The following is a 19,439-nucleotide window of genomic DNA, read 5'->3' as shown; positions in this document are numbered from 1 at the left end:
GAAAGTCAACTAACTGCATCCTAAGCGTGGGGGTAGTGGATGATCAGAGGCGCGAGCGGCTCAAATCTGGATGCCTTTGCGTGTGTGGACCGGAAGATATGCGCAAAGTTTAGGACGCCGAGGGGCAACCGTTGGGAAACCTGCTGACTGCGGAGGCCCGCCCGGGTGACCTGCCCTACTTGAGACCGAGGATTGAAAGGCCGAGCCCGGGTGTGCTGCGGAGTGCCTTATTGTGACCAGCGACCCCCAGGACGGTGAGGTGAGGTGCAGAGGTCGTGTCGGATTCCGACCGCTAGTGCATCATACTGCATGCGATCCGTGTAGAGACATTTGCACATGCACTGGTGCGAAATTTGGACTTAGACGATTTCGGCGAGCCGCCATTTTGAATTAGGATACTGCATGGACCCTGAAGCTGAACACATAGCGGCAGTTGCAGTACTCGACCCTGTGATAGTGTCACCATTAGCACACTGTTATTCCCTGTCACAGATGCCAAATTTGCGAGCAGAACTTAAGTTGTGGGCTCCTTGAATGTTTCTATACGTGTTCGCTACACGGCCGGCCTGAGGGAAACAAAATGGCGGCCCCTGTGTAAATCCAAAGGGGAAGAACTCTCTGCCTCACACTGAAGTGGGCGCTTTCCTCATTATATAGGGAGACGTGCAGACTTTGCTCTTGAGAGGAGTGCTTGTCTTTTACTCCGAACGCGCAACTGGTCTGGCCTGCAGCCTCATGGTCATTGCGGTTCATCGCTGGCGCCAAAACATTGGTCTGTCTTCGTTGGACTGTGGGAAGACTCCATCCTGCCTATCTTCGTCTGTCCTCCCTCAGGAATCGCGGCTTCACAAGTTGGAGTGCCGCAGGATTGATAGCTAGGGCCGTCGCCTTGTCTACTACCTGACTCTGCGACAAATAATTTTGCTGACAAGGTGATGGGTCGCGAATTGTTGTCTGTCCCGCCAAACTAGCGCTGCCACACGCTCCAAGCTATAGTTAGTCAGGGGGCAACAGCCACACCATACCAGGGGGACACAGGGCAACGCTGAAGCAGTGCCCCACTGATTTGGCAACGATGGGTAAGGGAGACGCTCGCCAACCGAAGATCGCGTTCGAACAGAAATGCCAATCTAAGCAAACGAATCCTGACCCGGATACCGCAGATGCGGCACTGCAGAGTGATAACCAAGATGTAGATGTCAAGGCGCTGATGTTGGAGGTGCGCTCGGGTCTGAGAAGCATAGACGCGAAACTAGATGCCATGTCTACCCAACTGGAGTCAGTGAGATCGCAGGTAGTAGCGCATGAAACAAGGCTGGATTGTTTGGAAAATCGTAACACGGAATGCTGTGAGTTCTGGCAGGAAGCGAAGGAGCACATAACCAACGTGGAGCAAAAACTTGAAATGCTGTGTGCTAAGGCAGATGATTTGGAAGCGCGATCTCGAAGATGCAACGTTCACATTACAGGCATTCCGGAAACTACGGCCATGGGGAAAATGGAAGCATTCGTCACTGACCTGCTACATGAGCTGTTTGACCCGAACCTGTCACCAGTGTTCACTGTTGAGCGTGCCCACAGGGCGCTGGGTAAGAAGCCGCTGGTGGGAGCAACACCGAGACCTATCCTTGCGAACCTCCTCAATTACCAGGACAGAGACTTAATACTAAGGCTTGCGAGGGAAAAGGGAGGATAACGCACAACGTGAACACTATCTCATTCTACCCTGACTTCACGCCATTGGTACAGGCGGCACGAAAATAATTCTTACCAGCCAAACGTCTACTGCTTCAGGCGGAAATTCCATACTCCCTCTTGTACCCAGCAAAATCGAAAGTCTCACATGATGGCACCACACAGTATTTTGCTGACGCCAAATCTGCACTAAAGTTCGCAAAGCATATCTGTGGCTCGAAGGCAAAAAAGAAGGCCGTGACTGGGGGAGGTTCATAGGATCTCTTGAGCAACAATGACTGATACCTGCAGGTTATTCTATGTTGTGTTCCTTTTGCTCTATTTCTCGTTTAATACTGCTGGGTTACATTTGTTACAGGTCCCCTGAGATGTTATCCTATGCTTTGCATCTCGCCGATATTGTAATAACTAATGTATACTTCCCATTGGCTGGCTGTGTGCCGCATCGTGCTCTTGTCCATGCTCTTACTCATTTGTTTTACCTGTGATTCTATATCCTAAGCGACTTAGATCGTGACAGCATAGCCACCCTGTGAAATCAGGGGTGTACGCTCAAGATACCACGCCTCCATGGGGTGTCTCCCACTGTTAACAGGTTTTAGTTGTTGTTACGCTATGCGTATTTCGGGAGGGGATTCAACACAACCTAATTGGGGGGTTGCTGTGGGCGGGGGGTGGTTTGGGAAGATTGGATGTTTGGCGAACTGTCGATACTGTAAGAATGAGATCTGTCCTTTAATCTCATTTAGACATATCATAGGTCACTTTGATTACTACTGCCAACCAAAATACGTAGGTCAGTGGGTGTGACAAAGGTCTTAACATGGAACATTCAGGGATTGAATGATAGCAGAAAGGCAAGGCTAATGCACGGCTACTTGCAGAGGCATAACATTGACATATGCTTTTTACAGGAAACGCATATAAACTCCGCGCCATCGCATAAACTTAAGCATTCCAGGTGGGGTCCCATATACTCAGCTATATACTCGAACTATGCCAGAGGGGTGGCGATTCTTATAAGGAAGGGACTAGACTGGAGAGAACATAGGGTCACTAATGATGCCATTGGAAGATATGTTGTATTGCATGGGACCCATATGGGGAAACCAATTGTGCTTGTGGCTGTATATGGCCCCAATGTGGATGATCCGGAATTCTTCAGGGAAGTCTGGGCACAGATAGTGATGATGAACTGCTCAACGATTATTTGGGGGGGAGATTTTAATGTGGTGCTAAATGATTCTTTAGATCGCAAGGGCACGTCTAGACCACTACACCCACATGCTGGACAGGGCCTACAGGATATCATCAAAGAGGGCTCGCTGTTAGATATATGGAGAGCAAGGAACCCAAATATCAGAGAAGGCACATGCATATCCAGTCATTATGCAGCCTGGTCTCGGTTAGACTTTTGGCTGGTGTCCCCAGATGTGGCTACATGGACAATTAAGGTGGTTGCCCTGGCCCGCTCGCTGTCCAATCATGCCCCCTGTCTTCTGCAATTGGAGATTCCAGGCGCCTCCACTCGCGCCTTCGCCTGGCGACTACCGCAGAACGCACTGCTAGATGCAGCGTTTACTGAAGGCGTTAGGGGAGATATAACAGACTATTTTGACAAAAATACAGGATCTGTGTCTACAGACTCAGTCCTATGGGATGCATTTAAAGTAGTTATTGGAGGACAGTGTCTATCATGCCAAGCAGAATTTCACAAGGCAATAAGGGGTACCATGGATAGGTTGGAGAGGGAGCTCAAAGACCTGGAGAAGTTATTGTATAACAATCCCACGCCCGATCTGGCAACACACATCAAAGCCAAATTGTTAGACTTTACTGAGGAAGCACAATGCGAACTAAAATTCCTGGGTAAGCAGGCAGAGGCTAGGAGATACCGAGAGGGGGATAGGACCAGTCGGACTTTGGCTAGACTTATTAAGGCTGCAGCACCTACCACGCACATTGATACTATAGTTAATCCTTCAGGAGACGTGGTTATAGGGCAAGATGAGATCCTGAAGACATTTGCGGCATTCCACTCTAACCTATATAAGTCCACCAATGCGCACACACAAGACTCCCTTAAAGCGTATTTAGATTCCATCATCCTGGTGTGGTTTAATGACATGCATCGCAGATACATGGACATTCCAGTCACGGTCCAGGATATCGCTAAGGTTATTAAAGGTCTGCCTTCTAATAAGGCTCCAGGACCTGATGGGCTAACTGCGGCATTCTATAAAACATACGTAGAAGAACTTGCACCAAAGCTACACGCGGTATTTGCAGAGGCCTTGGAGGTAGGGGTGCTACCGGAATCCATGAGGGAGGCGCTAATTGTTACACTTTTGAAACCAGACAAAGATAGCCAATCACTTTACTCTTATAGGCCTTTATCCCTTATAAATGTTGACGTAAAAATATATGCTAAAATTATAGCCGACCGCCTACAGCCCCTACTCCCAATGGTGGCCCTTCCGGACCAATCAGGGTTCATACCGGGGCGGGCCACTTCACACAACCTGAGGACCATATTCTCAGTGCTACATTACCTCCATCCAAATGTCCAAGCTGCCGTGGTGTTTTTGGATGCCACAAAGGCATGTGAATCACATGAATGGCCTTATCTATTTCAAATACTGGAACGTATGGGATTTAGCCCATTATTCATAGGACAGATACGCTTGCTATACACCGCGCCCAAAGCTAGAGTAAGAGTAAATGGCCAACTATCTGACCCATTTGAGATATCCCGAGGTACTAGACAGGGCTGCCCACTGTCCCCACTGTTATTCGCGATTGCAATGGAACCGCTGGCGGCAAGAATTAGGCAGCACCACACAGCAAGAGGTATAAGTTTCAGCACCCGTACTTTATTAATTTCATTATACGCTGATGATGTCACTCTGTAAAACCGGCAGAAAATTTGAATCCATTGCTACGCGAATTTGTAAGGTTTGGAGGGCTATTAGGTATTTCGATTAACTGGGCAAAGTCAGTGATATTTCCCTTAACTGACAACACTCCTGAAGTACGTTCTGAGTTCCCTCTACGCTGGGAGGCGAACGAGGTGAAGTATTTGGGGTCTGGATAAGTCGCAACCTTCAAGATGTCTGGGCTTTAAATTTTGGGAGGGCGGTAAGTTGGCTCGAAAGCAAGGTGGCCATATGGGCGACACTACCTCTGTCCATTGCTGGTAGGATTGCAATTGCTAAAATGATAGTGCTACCAAAGTTCCTGTACCTGTTTGTAAATATCCCGATCCCACTAACGAAGCACTTCTTCACATGTGTGCGCTCTCATCTACTGTCACTGGTCTGGGCTGGCAGTCAGGCTAGAATATCTTGGGCGCTACTGACACTACCACTGAGACAGGGAGGGTTAAGGGCTCCGGATATGCACCTCTAGGCGTTATGCGCGCAAGCTCAATTCATGCTTTTTTGGGCCTACCCCACACCTTATCAGCCACATGTGGCGGTGGAACTTGACTTGGTGGCTCCCCTACCTCTTGGGGTTTCCCTATATCAAAAGACCCCGAGGCCCATGCGGAATGTTGACTCAGCTAATATGTTACGCTGGACATGGCGCGAATTACAAAAAAGAGCTAATCTTCCCCTTTTATACGTGCCGGCGATTCCTCTAAAACAAAATCATATGCTCCCCTGTTTGGAGGAAAGTAGAGGTGACATAACGCTGGCTGGGACACAACTGCGTACATTTGCTGATTTATATCCGGAGGGTAGGTTCAGAGATCTACAGCTTGAGGACGTTGAACCATGCCCCTCCTTCAATGCACAGTTCACATACCATAAACTAAAATCATCTTGTAAGGCATTCTGGGACAAGTTTCCAGATGAACCTCCACAACTACATGCATTCCAAAACGTTCTAGCACGGGCCTCACCGAACAAATTAGTGTCTCGCTTATATAACACTATGCAAGAACAGGCCCCCATCATAGTGCCCAACTCTATGCAATTATGGAACGCAGAGCTAGACACACCTTTAACTGAGGAACAGTGGTCTTTCTGTTGTAGACAATTATTGGAACTCTCCCCTAATTATAAACTTCGACTGATACACTTCAAATTTCTGCATAGATTCTATTGCACCCCCATTGCTCTTCACCGCATGGGCATAAGGGAAGATGATAGGTGTTGGAGATGTGGTGCGGAGGGCGCCTCATTTTTACATGTTGCCTGGAGCTGCCCATCTCTCACTGGCTACTGGTCTGACACATTCACAGCACTAAATCAAATACTTAAAAGAACAGATGATCTCTCCCCATTACTGGGTATCCTTGGGTGGGTCGCCGACACGGAACCTAAAAGCCGCAAATTGCATGCCATATTATTATTATATGCTAAACGTCAGGTGGCTATGAAATGGGGGCGCAGAACTCTGCCTAAATTTACGGACTGGTTGTCGGATGCCACTTATGGTCATACGCAACTTGGCACGTACTGGGAATTGATGCCACCAGCCTCCCGACCGCGAGATATCTGGGAGCCGTTCCTGCAGTGGATGCGAGATAGAGGGTCCCTGGCTCATGGGTCAGATGAGCCTGGGTAGTAGACCACAGAAAATTTAGTGGGGTGAGCTTTCCTGACACTGCTTGACAATGGGTACCGCCTCAGGCACTATCTATGACCCTACTCATTGGTGATGAAATAGGATGGGGGTTGAGCCCGCTCTGGACACACCTCGCTGGTGTCTGATGTATGCCTTTGCGGTTCTCTATGTTTCTATGTCTGCAATATGTCTAACCTATGTCGACCTGGCCCAACATGTTTCGTTGTATCTAAGATTGAATTTCATGATTGCTTCCTCATCTGGGTAGGAACAGATATGTTTCTCATTGGTGCTGACTGTTGCCTTGTTGGATGTTAAGTTAACAAAAAACTGTATCCTTTTGAACTGTAATGCAGTTGGTCGTACTGTGGTTATTTCATTGTCAATATGTACGGTATAATGTGAACACTGCTGTGCATTACCCCTGCAAATTTCAATAAACAAATAAAAAAAAAAGTGAGACATACTCCATTTGCTACCATTATGAACAGTAACTACATTCCTGTAAACAGAAGTGATGACAAAAGGGCCCATAAACTCCGTGATACCCTTTTTATGCCACCGTGGTTTTTTGATGAGCACCCAATCACCCACCTTCCATGTTGTGGCTTTGGTAGAATTCTTAAAGTCAAACCACTCCTTGTACCTCCCTTGATAAGATTTGACTCTTGCATCCACCTCCTCTTTATCCACAACAGGACCCTCAATATGAGGTAACCAAGCAGGATTAAGTTTGGATAAAGCAACTCTTCCTCTCAATATTTGAAAGGGTGATTTCTTTAACACAGCATTGAGAGCAGTGCAATGTGCCCACCAAGTATCCCTCAAGACACTCTTAAGAGAAACCTTCCTCTCAATAGCCCTCTACAGACATGCCTTAACTACCCTATTCATGCGTTCTGCGAGTCCATTGGCGAGTGCAGTTTTTTGATGAGTGATGCCATAATCTCTCTCTTGTGAGATTAACTGTACCCCATTATACGTGATGAGGAAATTGGGTATGCCCTCACATGCATATTCATCCTTCAGGAAATCAATAACTACTCTCGTGCTGATATAACTCACACACCTTGTGGACACCCACTTGGAAGAGTAATCCACCAAAAGAATCACAAACCTCTCTGAAGGACCCAAAAGCTGAAAGGGAACCATGCGATCCAAACTAAGCTTGGTCCAGGGTTTACACGGAACCTCAACAGTTGACAAAGGAGCAGTATTAGTGACTTGGGATTTATCACTGGAGGCACACTGACAGCCTTTTTTAACAACCTTCTTGACATGGTTATCCATTGTAGGCCACCAATACCTCTCACGTAGTCGAGACTTTGTGAGATTTCCCCCTAAATGTCGCTCATGAGCAAGATTCACTAGTTTGGGTCTCAAAGCATCCGGAGGTATTACTCTCTCACCGAGCATGAGTTGACCATGACAAATAGTAAGTTTATTTCTAATGGACCAGAAGGACAGTAGGTCAGAATCAAGTCTCTTCTTGCCAAGCCACCCTTTAACTACAAAATCCTTAACAATAGGAAGTAATACATCTTCTAAAGAAGCTTGTTCCCATTCTAGCTCTTGAATAGAAGGCTCCTTTACCCAACTAACACTGACAGTGTCGTGGTCTAAAGTATCATCACAAGAGCCAATGGGGATCCTGGATAGGCAATCTGCTTCCTTGTTGGCAGAACCAGGATGATATTGCACTTGAAAGTTGTACTCTCCCAACCCCTCACTCCAACGCTTGAGTCTAGGAGTGAGTCTTTCACTCCCCACAGATCAGAAAACCTGAACTAAAGGGCGATGAGCAGGTCTAACTAAAAAGATAATGCCCCAAAGATAAAACTTAAAATGTTTTATTGTCATGACAATAGCCAAAGCTTCCCTTTCGATACCCGAATACTGTTGCTCCGCTTTCTTCAATGCCCTTGAGGCAAATGCAATGACCTTTTCCACACCTCCATCAACTTGGGAAAGTACGGCTCCAAGACCACACAAACTGGCGTCAGTTGTTAAGAAGGTTTTACGTTTGGAGTCAAAGTGACCAAGTGTAGGCATCATACCTATTGCCTGTTTTATGGAGCTACAAGCTGAAATACAATCTGGTGACCAAACAAAGTGTGTACCTATCCTTAGAAGGGCCCTGATGGGCTCAACAGTGGAGGCAAAACCTGGGACAAACTTGGAGTAAAACTCAGCAAGGCCAAGCAAGAAAAAACCTGACCTGCTCATGGTCTGTTGGCGCAGGAGCATTCACAATGCTCCTAGCCAGATCCAGTTTAGGTTGGATACCTTCCCCAGAAATAACATGTCCCAAATATGTGACAGAAGATACCCCAATTTTACATTTTGCTCTACTCACAGTCAAACCATTGTCACTCAGTTTTTTTAAAGCAGCTCTCAAAACATTGTCATATCCCAAATCATCCTTCCCATAGACCAAAATAACGTCCTGAAATAACATGACGTTGGAATTGTCACCCAGGATCATTTTCATGATGCGTTCAAAACAGGCAGCCGCAGAAGCTAGCCCAAATGGCACTTTGATAAAACGGAATGTTCCCCGTGGTGTTAAAAAAAATGTTAAATGTTTGGACTCTGGATGGAGGGGCACCTGATGATAGGCCGAGGATAAGTCTAACACACTGGAAACCTTAGCTCCATCAAGCATGTTAATTGATTCGGAGATATTTGGTAATGGTTGACGGTCAACCTATATCCACTTATTTAGACTTCTCAAGTCCACAAACATCCTTATACTCTTCCCTCCATCCGTGAGGGCCAAAACCACTGGGACCAAACATTCGGAGGATTTAATTTCCTCAATCACACCCAGGAGTACTAGTCTCTTGAGTTAATCTCTGAGCGGTTCAAGCATCATGTTGGGAACTTTCCTAACCTTGTGTACTACAGGTGTTGGGTTCCGTATGAGTACTATACGGTGCAATACAGGAATCAGATCGGTACGCTCATAAATGTTGCGCACTTCAACTCCTAAATTATGAAGGAGAATGGCTTGTTTCCTAAGAGCCGAAACATTTTCACCACCAATAGCTACCAAATAAGAGTTGAAGGGCGCAACATTTTCGAGATTCCTGTTGGTGAGGGAGATGGTGAACCGTCTGATGTGTTTGAGATGTCCATAGAAATGTTGGCAATGTACTTTGGCCCACTTATTAATCCCATCCTCATTGCCAGTGTTGAAAGGACTCACACATGAAGGTTTCAAAGCCATTTTTATTCTTCATTAATAGAACCACCAACTCCAGCTGCCAGCCTGCTTAGTTTTCCTGTAAGTAACTGTCTCACACGAGACGCTACCATGGAGATGGAATATTAGACTCATGCAGCACTAAGATAAACATAACAGATAGTAAAGGTTAGAGTTAAGGTTAGTTTAGTATGGTGGAGGTGGCAAATAAGTTTAAGGTTATTGAACCTGCTCTTCACTTTAAGCTTTCTGGTGTGTATGTGTTTGTGCAGTGGGTGTGAGGCCCTTTGAAAAAGTACTCCAGGCAATATTTGAAAATACTATAACTTAATTTAACAAACGTTTCTTTCTTAGGATTTCATAGATGGCAAAGAAATAGGTAGGTCCTATTTTTGGATTGGCATGAAATACAACAAAAGAAATTCTGAATGGACATGGTTAAATGGCTCCACACTGCAAAAAGGCAGGTAAGTCACAAACCCCAACAAGTCACTCTGCTGTGAAACAGAGACTTGCTCTGCATTTTGCAAAGAATTATAAATGAATGCAAGTTGGCAGAGGAACATCTCATACTAAATAAGTTAAGGTGAGCCATTCCAGTGGTTGCCACTAGACACTAGAGATGAATATCCCTAACTGCATGGCCTGGAAAAACTGTTCTAAATTGTCTTTTTTTTTAACTTGGCTTTTCCCTAAATCATACGATTTATGAGTGTAATTTGACTGTGGGATCTCGTGTTCTTGAATTGTGCATTGTATTAAGTTAGCACCAATAAATCTTTTTGTGGGTGTATGGTGTGCCTTACAAATTTCTGGTTCTTTTATTGAGTCTAAGACATGGTGCTGTTATTCTCTCTCCCAGTGCTGGCACACTCCAGGCCACCAATGCGCACATCTTTTGCACCATAGTCTGTGAAAATAAACATTATGGGACTTATTTATGAGGCCGTGTGTCACTTTTATGCCGCTAGTGCGTGACGCACGAGCGGCGTAAAAAATGTGCCTTGTTGCACCATATTTACAAAGTGATGCATCTAGGTAGATGTGTCACTTTGTAAACCCCTGCACCACATTATACTTGCGCCAGGTGTAATGTATGCAGGGGGGGCGTTCTGATGCAAGAAAGGGTCATAGAAGTGACGCAGTGACATCTATAAGACTGTCACAGGCCCTTTCACATGGAGCTTGCCCCATGTGAAAGGACACATTGCTGGAGTTGCATCACTTTTGTGACACACTCCAGCAATGCGTCACTTTTGCACCATACAAATACGTCAGAAATACTGACTTATCTGTAACTCCTTGAGACATGATGCGTCATACAGTAAATATGACGCATCAATCATACCGCAAGGAGGGCGCACTGAGAAGTGATGCACGCTGCTTTCATGCAGCGATGCCTCACTTCTCATAAATGAGGCCCTATGAATCTTGTCACGAAAAAGTTACATAGTCCCATGTTGCAGTTTCTTCTTTATAAACCTACTTTATAGTGTAAATGTACAGTATAGTGTAAAGGGCACATTTTAGAATGCACGTTTTTAGTTTCCTTGCACTGCTCTTTACATTCATAGCTGTCTCTTGGTTAAAAAATTCCAGGTCATCAGATGTCTTTAAGAGGGTGATACCAATAAGATGACTGGAGAGCAACATCGTTTTTGGAGGGTGTTCACGTTTTATAAAGTGTGTTATCCCATTAAAGTCTATTGAAACATTTTGGGGCATATTATCAAGGGAATTATCGCCGCTTTAGCTGGACTTTTTCCCGCTAAAGTGGCGATAATTTTATCGCTCTAGTAGCAAGCTGACGCTAACAACAGTTAGCGACAGCTTGTAGGCGATAGCGAGCGGTTTGGGGCCCGCTTTGCATGTCAGCAATATTTATCGCTAATGACATGCAAAGTGGGCGTACCCAACCTGTTAGCGACTGAAAGCAGACGCTAACACAGTTATCGCCTATTAGCAAGGCAGGCGAAGCGATAAAAAAATTCACGCTAAGTCCGAATATCGCCAAAACCTAACGCCTGCTCAAACCACTTCTTAACCTCCATATCCAATGGGAGGTGGATATTCAGGTTAAGTCCCCATTAGCGATGATGCCTGAACATCGCTGGATTTCCAGCGATATTCACACATTGAGCCGCTATCGCCGGATATTTTATCGCATTTGAGATAAACGTTGCTAATAGCAATTTATCTCTGCGATAAAATTCGGCAATGCGCGACGATAAAAAAAATATTGCTAACCTCATTTAGAGATAAATATCGGTAGTTGTTGGTAATATGCCCCTTTGTTTCTTATGTGGGTAAATGCACGTAAAAAGAGGTAATATCGACTGAATGTGGCTGGGTTGGCAGAAAAGCTGTGTGTCCAGCTTGTGAACAGAGATTGTTTTCAAAGTCGCTTAATTAGTGATACCAAATAGGGTACAGGTGTAGCTTGTTGAAGTACTTGAAGTCAAAAAAGCCTATATTACCCTTTTACAATGATTGTATGATATCAACAGGAATGCGATCAATTATGGCATTTGAGATTATATCAGTGATGTCATCATTGATGTCATTTAGCATATTAGGAGTGATGTAATATGTGAGGTAATAAGCAGTGCACGATGAAGAGGGGCACATGTTTTACTTAGTGCACTAAATAATAATTGGTGAATTGCAATGTGTTTTTGTTTTATAACAGTTATTGTCTCGTTTCAACACATATCTATAATGATAACATTACCTTAACCTTTGTTTTCTTAAGTGAAGTTCTGAGTTTTTTTTAAACATAAGTGTTAAGAAGATGCAAGAAGCGGTAGCTGGATAAACGCTTTCTTTATTCACAGCCTCCACTGCCCCACCAGAGTAACAGAACACTTATGACATTCCTCTCTTCACGTACAGCCTGCTCAACTCTTAACATTCTAATGCACCCTTCAAGGGACAGGAACGTTCCAAAGGAGGGGAAGGAGAGGGAGGGGTAAAGGAAGATACCAAGTGCTGGATAACAATATCAAAAAGAGTACATTTATAATACTTGTATAGTGTTATACCATTGTACAGTTTAACTAGCAGGTTATTGTAACTTATAATATGCACATATATACTTGGGATTATAACACATCTTCCTTCCTAACAAAACAATGGAAGAAAACCACCAGTATACAACAAAATTAAAACATCCTGTAGTCCTTGTGCCAGTTAGGAGTATTGGTAACTCTCTTGGGGTGAACTCTTTGGTAGGAGGTTTCCCTAGAGTTCCCCTGTGCAGAGGCCCCTGGTTCATGGTCTATGCTCCAGTTTTGTCCATTTTCTAAAGTTACCGTGTTATTCTTTACCTCCACAATCCTTTTGGGCTTTAAGTATTTGGATTCATAATTGCCAGTGATATTCGGCCTCCTTACCATTACCAATTCTCCTACAGCCCAATTTTGTGCCTTGCATCCATGTTTCGCATCATACTGTTCTTTATATTTGGTCTGATGAGATTCTACTTTATCTCTAACCTCTTCAAATGAATGAGAGGAGTACTCTCCACCTCCTATCCAAGAAGGGAAGAATTTGGTACACAGTGTCCTTCTTCTGAGGGAACAGAAAGGAGATATGCCCGTTACTGTGTTGGGAGTTGTGTGGAATGCCCATAGTAACTCCCTTATTGACCTTTCTACAGGAACATTATTGGCACACTCTAACTGGATGTTTTCTTTAACCATTCTATTCACTCTCTCGATCATTCTGTTTGCCCGAGGGCAGTATAATGCTGTTTTGAGATGTGTAATCTTGAGCTTCTCCAAGAATTCCGACATGGCTGATGATGTGAGCTGGACTCCGTTGTCCGTAACCAATTCGGAGGGAATACCTTCGTTGGAGAAAGTGTCGCTCAAGAATTCAATTAAAGATTCAGTAGTGATTGGATTGACCAGTTTAGTTACCACCCAGTGTGAATGGAAGTCAGTTAAAGTGAAGATAAAACGCTTACTCATACCTGATCTGTTGATTGGGCCTATAATATCCAACGCAAGTTTATCCCATGGTTTACTCAGAATAGACACTGGCGATAATGGGGCCTTTTGGATATGTTTGGACTTGTCACTGTTTGCGCAAGCGTAGTAGTTCTTTACCTTGCTTTCCACCCAGGAGTCCATGCCAGGAAACCAGTAGTGCTCCCTGAGTCTATTCTTTGTCAGGCTCCTTCCCAAGTGTCCTTCATGGACTAGATCGATAAGCTTATCTACTAAGATCCTTGGGGGTATTATTTTGTCTTTATCTCCAGAGTAAATCCTCATTGAGACTAATCTCATGTTTCACCTCCCAGAATTTGCTCAACTCTTCATCGACATCTTTGCGATTTTCCGTCCACCCATTTATAGTTAGATCCTTCAACTTGCTGACAGTTTGATCATTGTTCATACCTTCAGCCCACTCCTCCTTGCTAATGGTAGTAGAATGTACCTGTACAATGGGAAATTCATGAACCTCGAATTGCTCCACCTTGTCCAATGGTGCTCTTGATAGGAAGTCTGCTGCCTTATTATGATCTCCAGCAACAAACTCAACCTTAAAAATGAAACTTTCCACTCCTAGCACCCATTTGGCAATCCTGGGTGTGCAACTGGAAGCCCCTTTTGAACAGAAAACATACACCAAAGGTTTGTGATTTGTGCGAATGGTGAATTTAATGCCCCATAGGTAAAATTTGAAGTGTCTCACGGCCCAGAAACAGGCTAGTGCTTCTTTTTCTATTACAGAATAGTTTTTTTCTGCACTGCTCAGGGTACGAGAGGCGAAAGCAACTGTTCTTTCTCTGCCTGCGATAACTTGGGACATGGTAGCACCTAGACCTTTATCACTGGCGTCCGTGGTGAGGATAGTTTTCCTTGAAGGATCATAGTTACATAGATACGGGGCATTAAGGATAGCTGACTTGATGGCCTCAAAAGCACTCTGGTGTGTTTCTAACCATTTGAATTGGGAGTGACTCTTGGTGAGATCTCTGAGATCACCAGCAATGTCCGCAAAGTTTTTGGTATACTTTGCCATATACTCAGCCAGCCCCAGGAAAGACAGTAATTCTTGCTTATTTGAGGGAGCTTGGGCTTTCTCTATGGCCTCTAGAAGGCTGAGTTTAGGTCGGAAACCCTCTTTGGATATTGAGTGCCCCAAGTAATCTATGGAACCCACTCCAATTCTGCACTTCTTTTCATTGAGAGTGAGTCCAGCTTCTTTGAATTTCCCCAGAACTGATCTGAGATGCGTATCATGTTCTTCACTAGTGGCACCATATATTAAACCATCATCTTGGAAGCATATCGTATGAGAAATTCCTTCCAAGATGTGTTTCATGATCTTTTGAAATACCGCAGCCGCGGATGCCAACCCAAACGGCATACGGAGGAACATGAAGGAGCCTAAGGGAGTAGTGAAAGTCGTAAGTTCTATTGACTCTGGGTGGAGTTCCACCTGGTGATAGGCGCTTGATAAGTCTAGAATGCTAAAGCAACTTGCCTCACCCATTCTGCTCAATGCTTCGTGAATGCGGGGAAGTGGGAATCTTTCCACTATAATGTTGTCATTGAGATCTCTGAGGTCAATGCATAACCTTATTCCATTATTATCGGCCTTCTTAGCTATAACCACTGGAGAAGCCCATGCACTACAGTCTATAGGCCTGATTACTCCTAGCTTTTGCAGTCTGTCTAGTTCTTCCCTCAAAGGTTCACTCATTAAGTGTGGTATGGGCCTAGTTTTGTGGTTGATAGGTTTGGCATTAGTCTTGAGTTTAATTTCATGCTGGAAGTTTTTAAGGAGGCCCAAATCTGACGAAAATACCTTTGGAAAATCCTTAACCCATTTGTCACTTGAACTAGGAGAGTCCATAGAAAGAACTTGCTCACGGCCATTTGGATTAAGTATTATGCCTAGTTCTTTTTGGTGCTGCCACCCCAGTAGGTTTGAGCCTTCCTCTACAATATATACTTTGCCTAGGATAGAACGGTCTTTAAAGGTGATGTGGGATTTCATCATACCTCTGACAGGAATAAGTCCTTTGGTGTAGCTGCGGGGATTGATATCCGCTCCTAACAATTCCTTTTCATCACACACATTAATGTTCTTAAAGTCAGAGATATTCATTAATGTAAATGGCGAACAAGTATCCGCGTACATTTGACCATCTTACCCTCAATACTGATCTCACATTGGGGATACTCTATGTGATTGACAACTTCCGACTCTCTTATTTGGAATACAATCTTATTGATGGATTGTACTTTATTCTCTTGCTAACTAGAAGTTGAAGAATACCTTGGACTAGGACTATGGCAAAGCCTAGACAAATGGCCTTTTTTATTACATTTCTTGCATATGGCCGAAATTGCAGGACACGTAAGATTATTGGCCAGATGGTTATTGCTGCCACAACAGAAGCACTTGAGTTTATTGGTTGTATTAGCTTTGGATTTCTCCGCTTTGGGGAGTTTCTCTACTTTGATTTTTAAAACTTCCCCCTCCTCTGAGGCTTCCTCTATTTCTGACACTAAGTTGTTTTCAGTATTGGTATGCTCCCCCTGATTAGATTTAGGTCTTATTTCTTTCATGCACTTAGCTGCATGTTCAATGGACTTAGCTATTTCAATAGCTTCATTTAGGTCAGGTTGCTTTTGGAGTAACTTCTCTTGAATTCTGGTATTACTAGTGCATCTTACTATTTCATCCCTTATGAGGGAGTCGTTAGGTTCCCTAAATTGGCAGAGAGTACTCAGACCTCTCAATACTGCTACATAGCTAGCAATACTTTCATCCTTTCCCTGGACTCTACAGAACAATTTGTGGCTTTCTAGCACAATGTTGCCCTTATCACCAAAATGGATTCCTGGTTTAATTAATGACACTTCGTAAATATTCGACGCCTCCTCCAACTCTGGTTCTGGTAATGTGTCAAATATCTTCCTACCCCTGTTACCTAGGTTGTGGAGGAGGACATGTTGCCTTCTAAATGCACTGGATTTCTCTCCCCCAATAGCAATGAGATATGACTCAAACACTCTCACCCATTCTTTCCACGGTAGGGTGGGTTCTCCACAATCGTTTAAAAAAGGTGTGGGTTGTGACATATTTGATGCAGCCATTAGGTGAAGTAGCTAACCGCCCAAACCTCACAGTGGCACACATTCGATTTTATGATGACGTAACTGCTGCCAGCAGAATTTATGAGAGAAGGCAGTTTCTTCCAGCGTGCAGGAAGTCGAAATAGCGATGAGAAGATTGCCCTCTAGCACGAGTCAAGTGCTATCGCACTCCCATCAGCTGACTGAGTTGAAAGATCTCAGTCCCTCTGGTGTGTGTACTGCGAAGCTGCACCTCTTCAGCGAGAGAGCCCGGTTGGAATCAGCTGCGTAGACCAGGAACAGCAATATTGTGAGGAAAAAAAATGTGTGAGAGGAGCTAGGCTTAGTGAAGGAGGACGAGATCCGACCTTTACACTTTCACAGCGATGCTCATAAAATATTCCCCACTATCCGGACTTAGTAAATTATGAGGGAGACACTGCTGCCGGCTGGATTCCTGTGCTGATAAGTGACAAAAGAAATTCCGTAGGGTATTATGAAATGAACTGCCCTTACTCCGCCTCATGTGACTGACGAAAGAGGAGATTCTCTTTAGTAAAGGCTATGACTAAGCCACATAAATAAGTCTTTCATTAGGAAACCAGAGCACAGCTGTTGGGTCCATTTAAATGAGCAGCTGATGGGATGAATTTCCGATGATTTTGAAATATAAACAGTACCTTAACCTTGTGGGCCACAAGGTTTAGCTGGTGGATGAGACAAGAGGGATGGATGGCCGCTGTGCTCCCTCCCGTATCCCATCCTCGTCGCCAGTGTTAAGAAGATGTAAGAAGCGGTAGCTGAATGAACGCTTTCTTTATTCACGGCCTCCACTGCCCCACCAGAGTAACAGTATACTTATGACATTCCTCTCTTCACGCACAGCCTGCTCAACTCTTAACATTCTAATGCACCCTTCAAGGGACAGGAACGTTCCAAAGGGGATGGAGAGGGAGGGGTAAAGGAAGATACCAAGTGCTAGATAACAAAATCAAAAAGAGTACATTTATAATACTTGTATAGTGTTATACCATTGTACAGTTTAACTAGCAGGTTATTGTAACTTATAATACGCACATATATACTTGGGATTATAACAGTAAGTTACGATGTTATTAGCATGTGTTACTGTAACTCACTCTAACCTTTGATTTTCTCAGCAAATATTTGATAGTGGCAGTCGCCACTGTCTACTTATAGTTAGATCACTGTGTTCATAGGAAGACTTTTTTTGTTTTAATAATAACGTTGGTGTCGTTTTACTAATCTGTATAAAACCTTTTAATAAATGTTCATCTTTCTTGGCTCCATCATGGAAAGTGTTGTGCCTAAACCCAGAAGGAATGTTTTTTTGTGATTTGGTGTAGATCCATTGAGCATTTTTGCAAAATGTGCATTTAAAGAGGTACTCTCCTTAGGCGAGAAGCAGTTACATTTAAGATATAGCTTGACAGTAGACCTGTGGCAATTCCATGTGAATTCCATAGTACAGAAACTGAAAAGTTAGTGCACTTTTAATTGGCCAAAAGAAGCTTTTCTTTTTCAGCAAGCTTATTACCATGGGAAAGTGATAAGCTCGGCAGTACAGCGCAATCTGATTGGCTGGTCACAACCGAGGACAACATTTTGCACCCACCATCACAGGAACTCAGGCCCGTGTCCAGAAATATTTTACAAAATAGGGTAAAAGGAGCAGAGTAGGGTAAGCCTAATTCCAGGCACTTGTTATGGGGATCCAGAGCCCAGGGGTGCAAAATTAATAAAAAAATGTTTATATAATAGATACCACAGTGCTCCAGTAGGACCAAGAGCAACACTTCCGCGTGGTAATGCAGTACTCCTACAGGAGTCAACACTTAAGCTTATCTTCCATGGTACCATGCAAGCTTCCTCAGGGAGACTACCTATGTGTGAAACTATACTATACAAGTTTCCATAGGGACGCTTGCACTCTTTCAATGTATTATTGGGTTGAAGCTTGAATGACGTGTACAACAGTAGTGCCACAGCACCTGCAACACATTTTAAAAATAAAATGTGGCTTGGTTGATCAAGAGGGAATGGGTATCAAAAGGGAGTGCATAGCGTCGGATTGGTCACCCATGGTGGAATTTGCACAGTGTTGTCCAGAGGACAGGACCTGTGGCCAACCTATCTCCCCAAATGGGGGTAGAGCCGCCACTCCTGAATTTTTTAAGGGAAATGTACTCCAAGCCCTCTGCCAGAGTCCGTTTTGGCACAAAGGGAGAGCTGACAACGTCCTTTAGAGTGGAGCGTGGAGTCAGACAAGGATGTGTCCTGGCGCCCTTTCTTTTCTCCCTCTATACTAACAACCTGGAGGTTGAGCTTTTGAAGGGCGCCCGGGACCTCCCACAGGCAAAACAACGCCCGATTCCTGCTCTGCTCTACGCGGACGACGCTGTCCTCCTGGCACGGACCCCTTGTGAACTCCAAAAGATTCTTGACAGGTATTCTCAGTATATGGGTACCCTAGACCTTCACGTAAACGTGAAAAAGACTTTTGTGATGACGTCAGGTGCTGGGAGAAAACATCTGAAAAATATTACCCTTAACAACCAAAAAATAGACTCTGCAACCGAATACTGCTATCTGGGAATCACAATAGACAACAAACTGTCCTGGAAAAAGGCAGTGGAAGTGAGGAAACACTGCTTTAAAAGAGCGATATCGGCATTGGTGACGTTTTCACAAAACTGGGAAAGCGACCGCCCGTGGAACTCCTAACGATATATAGGGCCAAATGCATACCAACAGCCCTGTATGGAGCAAGTTTATGGGGTCACACGGACGTCACTTCTTTGCAAACAGCAGAAAACAACTTTTTAAGGTTTCTTCTGATGGCCCCAAAGCGA

The 19,439-nt window shown here is 44.3% G+C and overlaps 1 protein-coding gene across 3 annotated transcripts in view; it reads left to right on the top strand.

Moving 5' to 3' along the window:
* The window catches only part of LOC144767742 (natural killer cells antigen CD94-like), a 121,923-nt gene that overhangs the window by 90,604 nt on the left and 11,880 nt on the right, over window positions 1–19,439 (top strand). For all 3 annotated transcript variants that reach the window (XM_078651128.1, XM_078651127.1, XM_078651129.1), the window contains one exon: window positions 9,827–9,939. In XM_078651128.1, coding sequence (XP_078507254.1) covers window positions 9,827–9,939 — 113 coding nt within the window. The remainder of the gene's footprint in view (window positions 1–9,826; window positions 9,940–19,439) is intronic.

This window comes from Lissotriton helveticus, chromosome 7 (genome assembly GCF_964261635.1).
Source record: "Lissotriton helveticus chromosome 7, aLisHel1.1, whole genome shotgun sequence".
NCBI classification, from domain to species: domain Eukaryota; kingdom Metazoa; phylum Chordata; class Amphibia; order Caudata; family Salamandridae; genus Lissotriton; species Lissotriton helveticus.
This window is presented reverse-complemented; position numbering and strand designations above follow the sequence as displayed.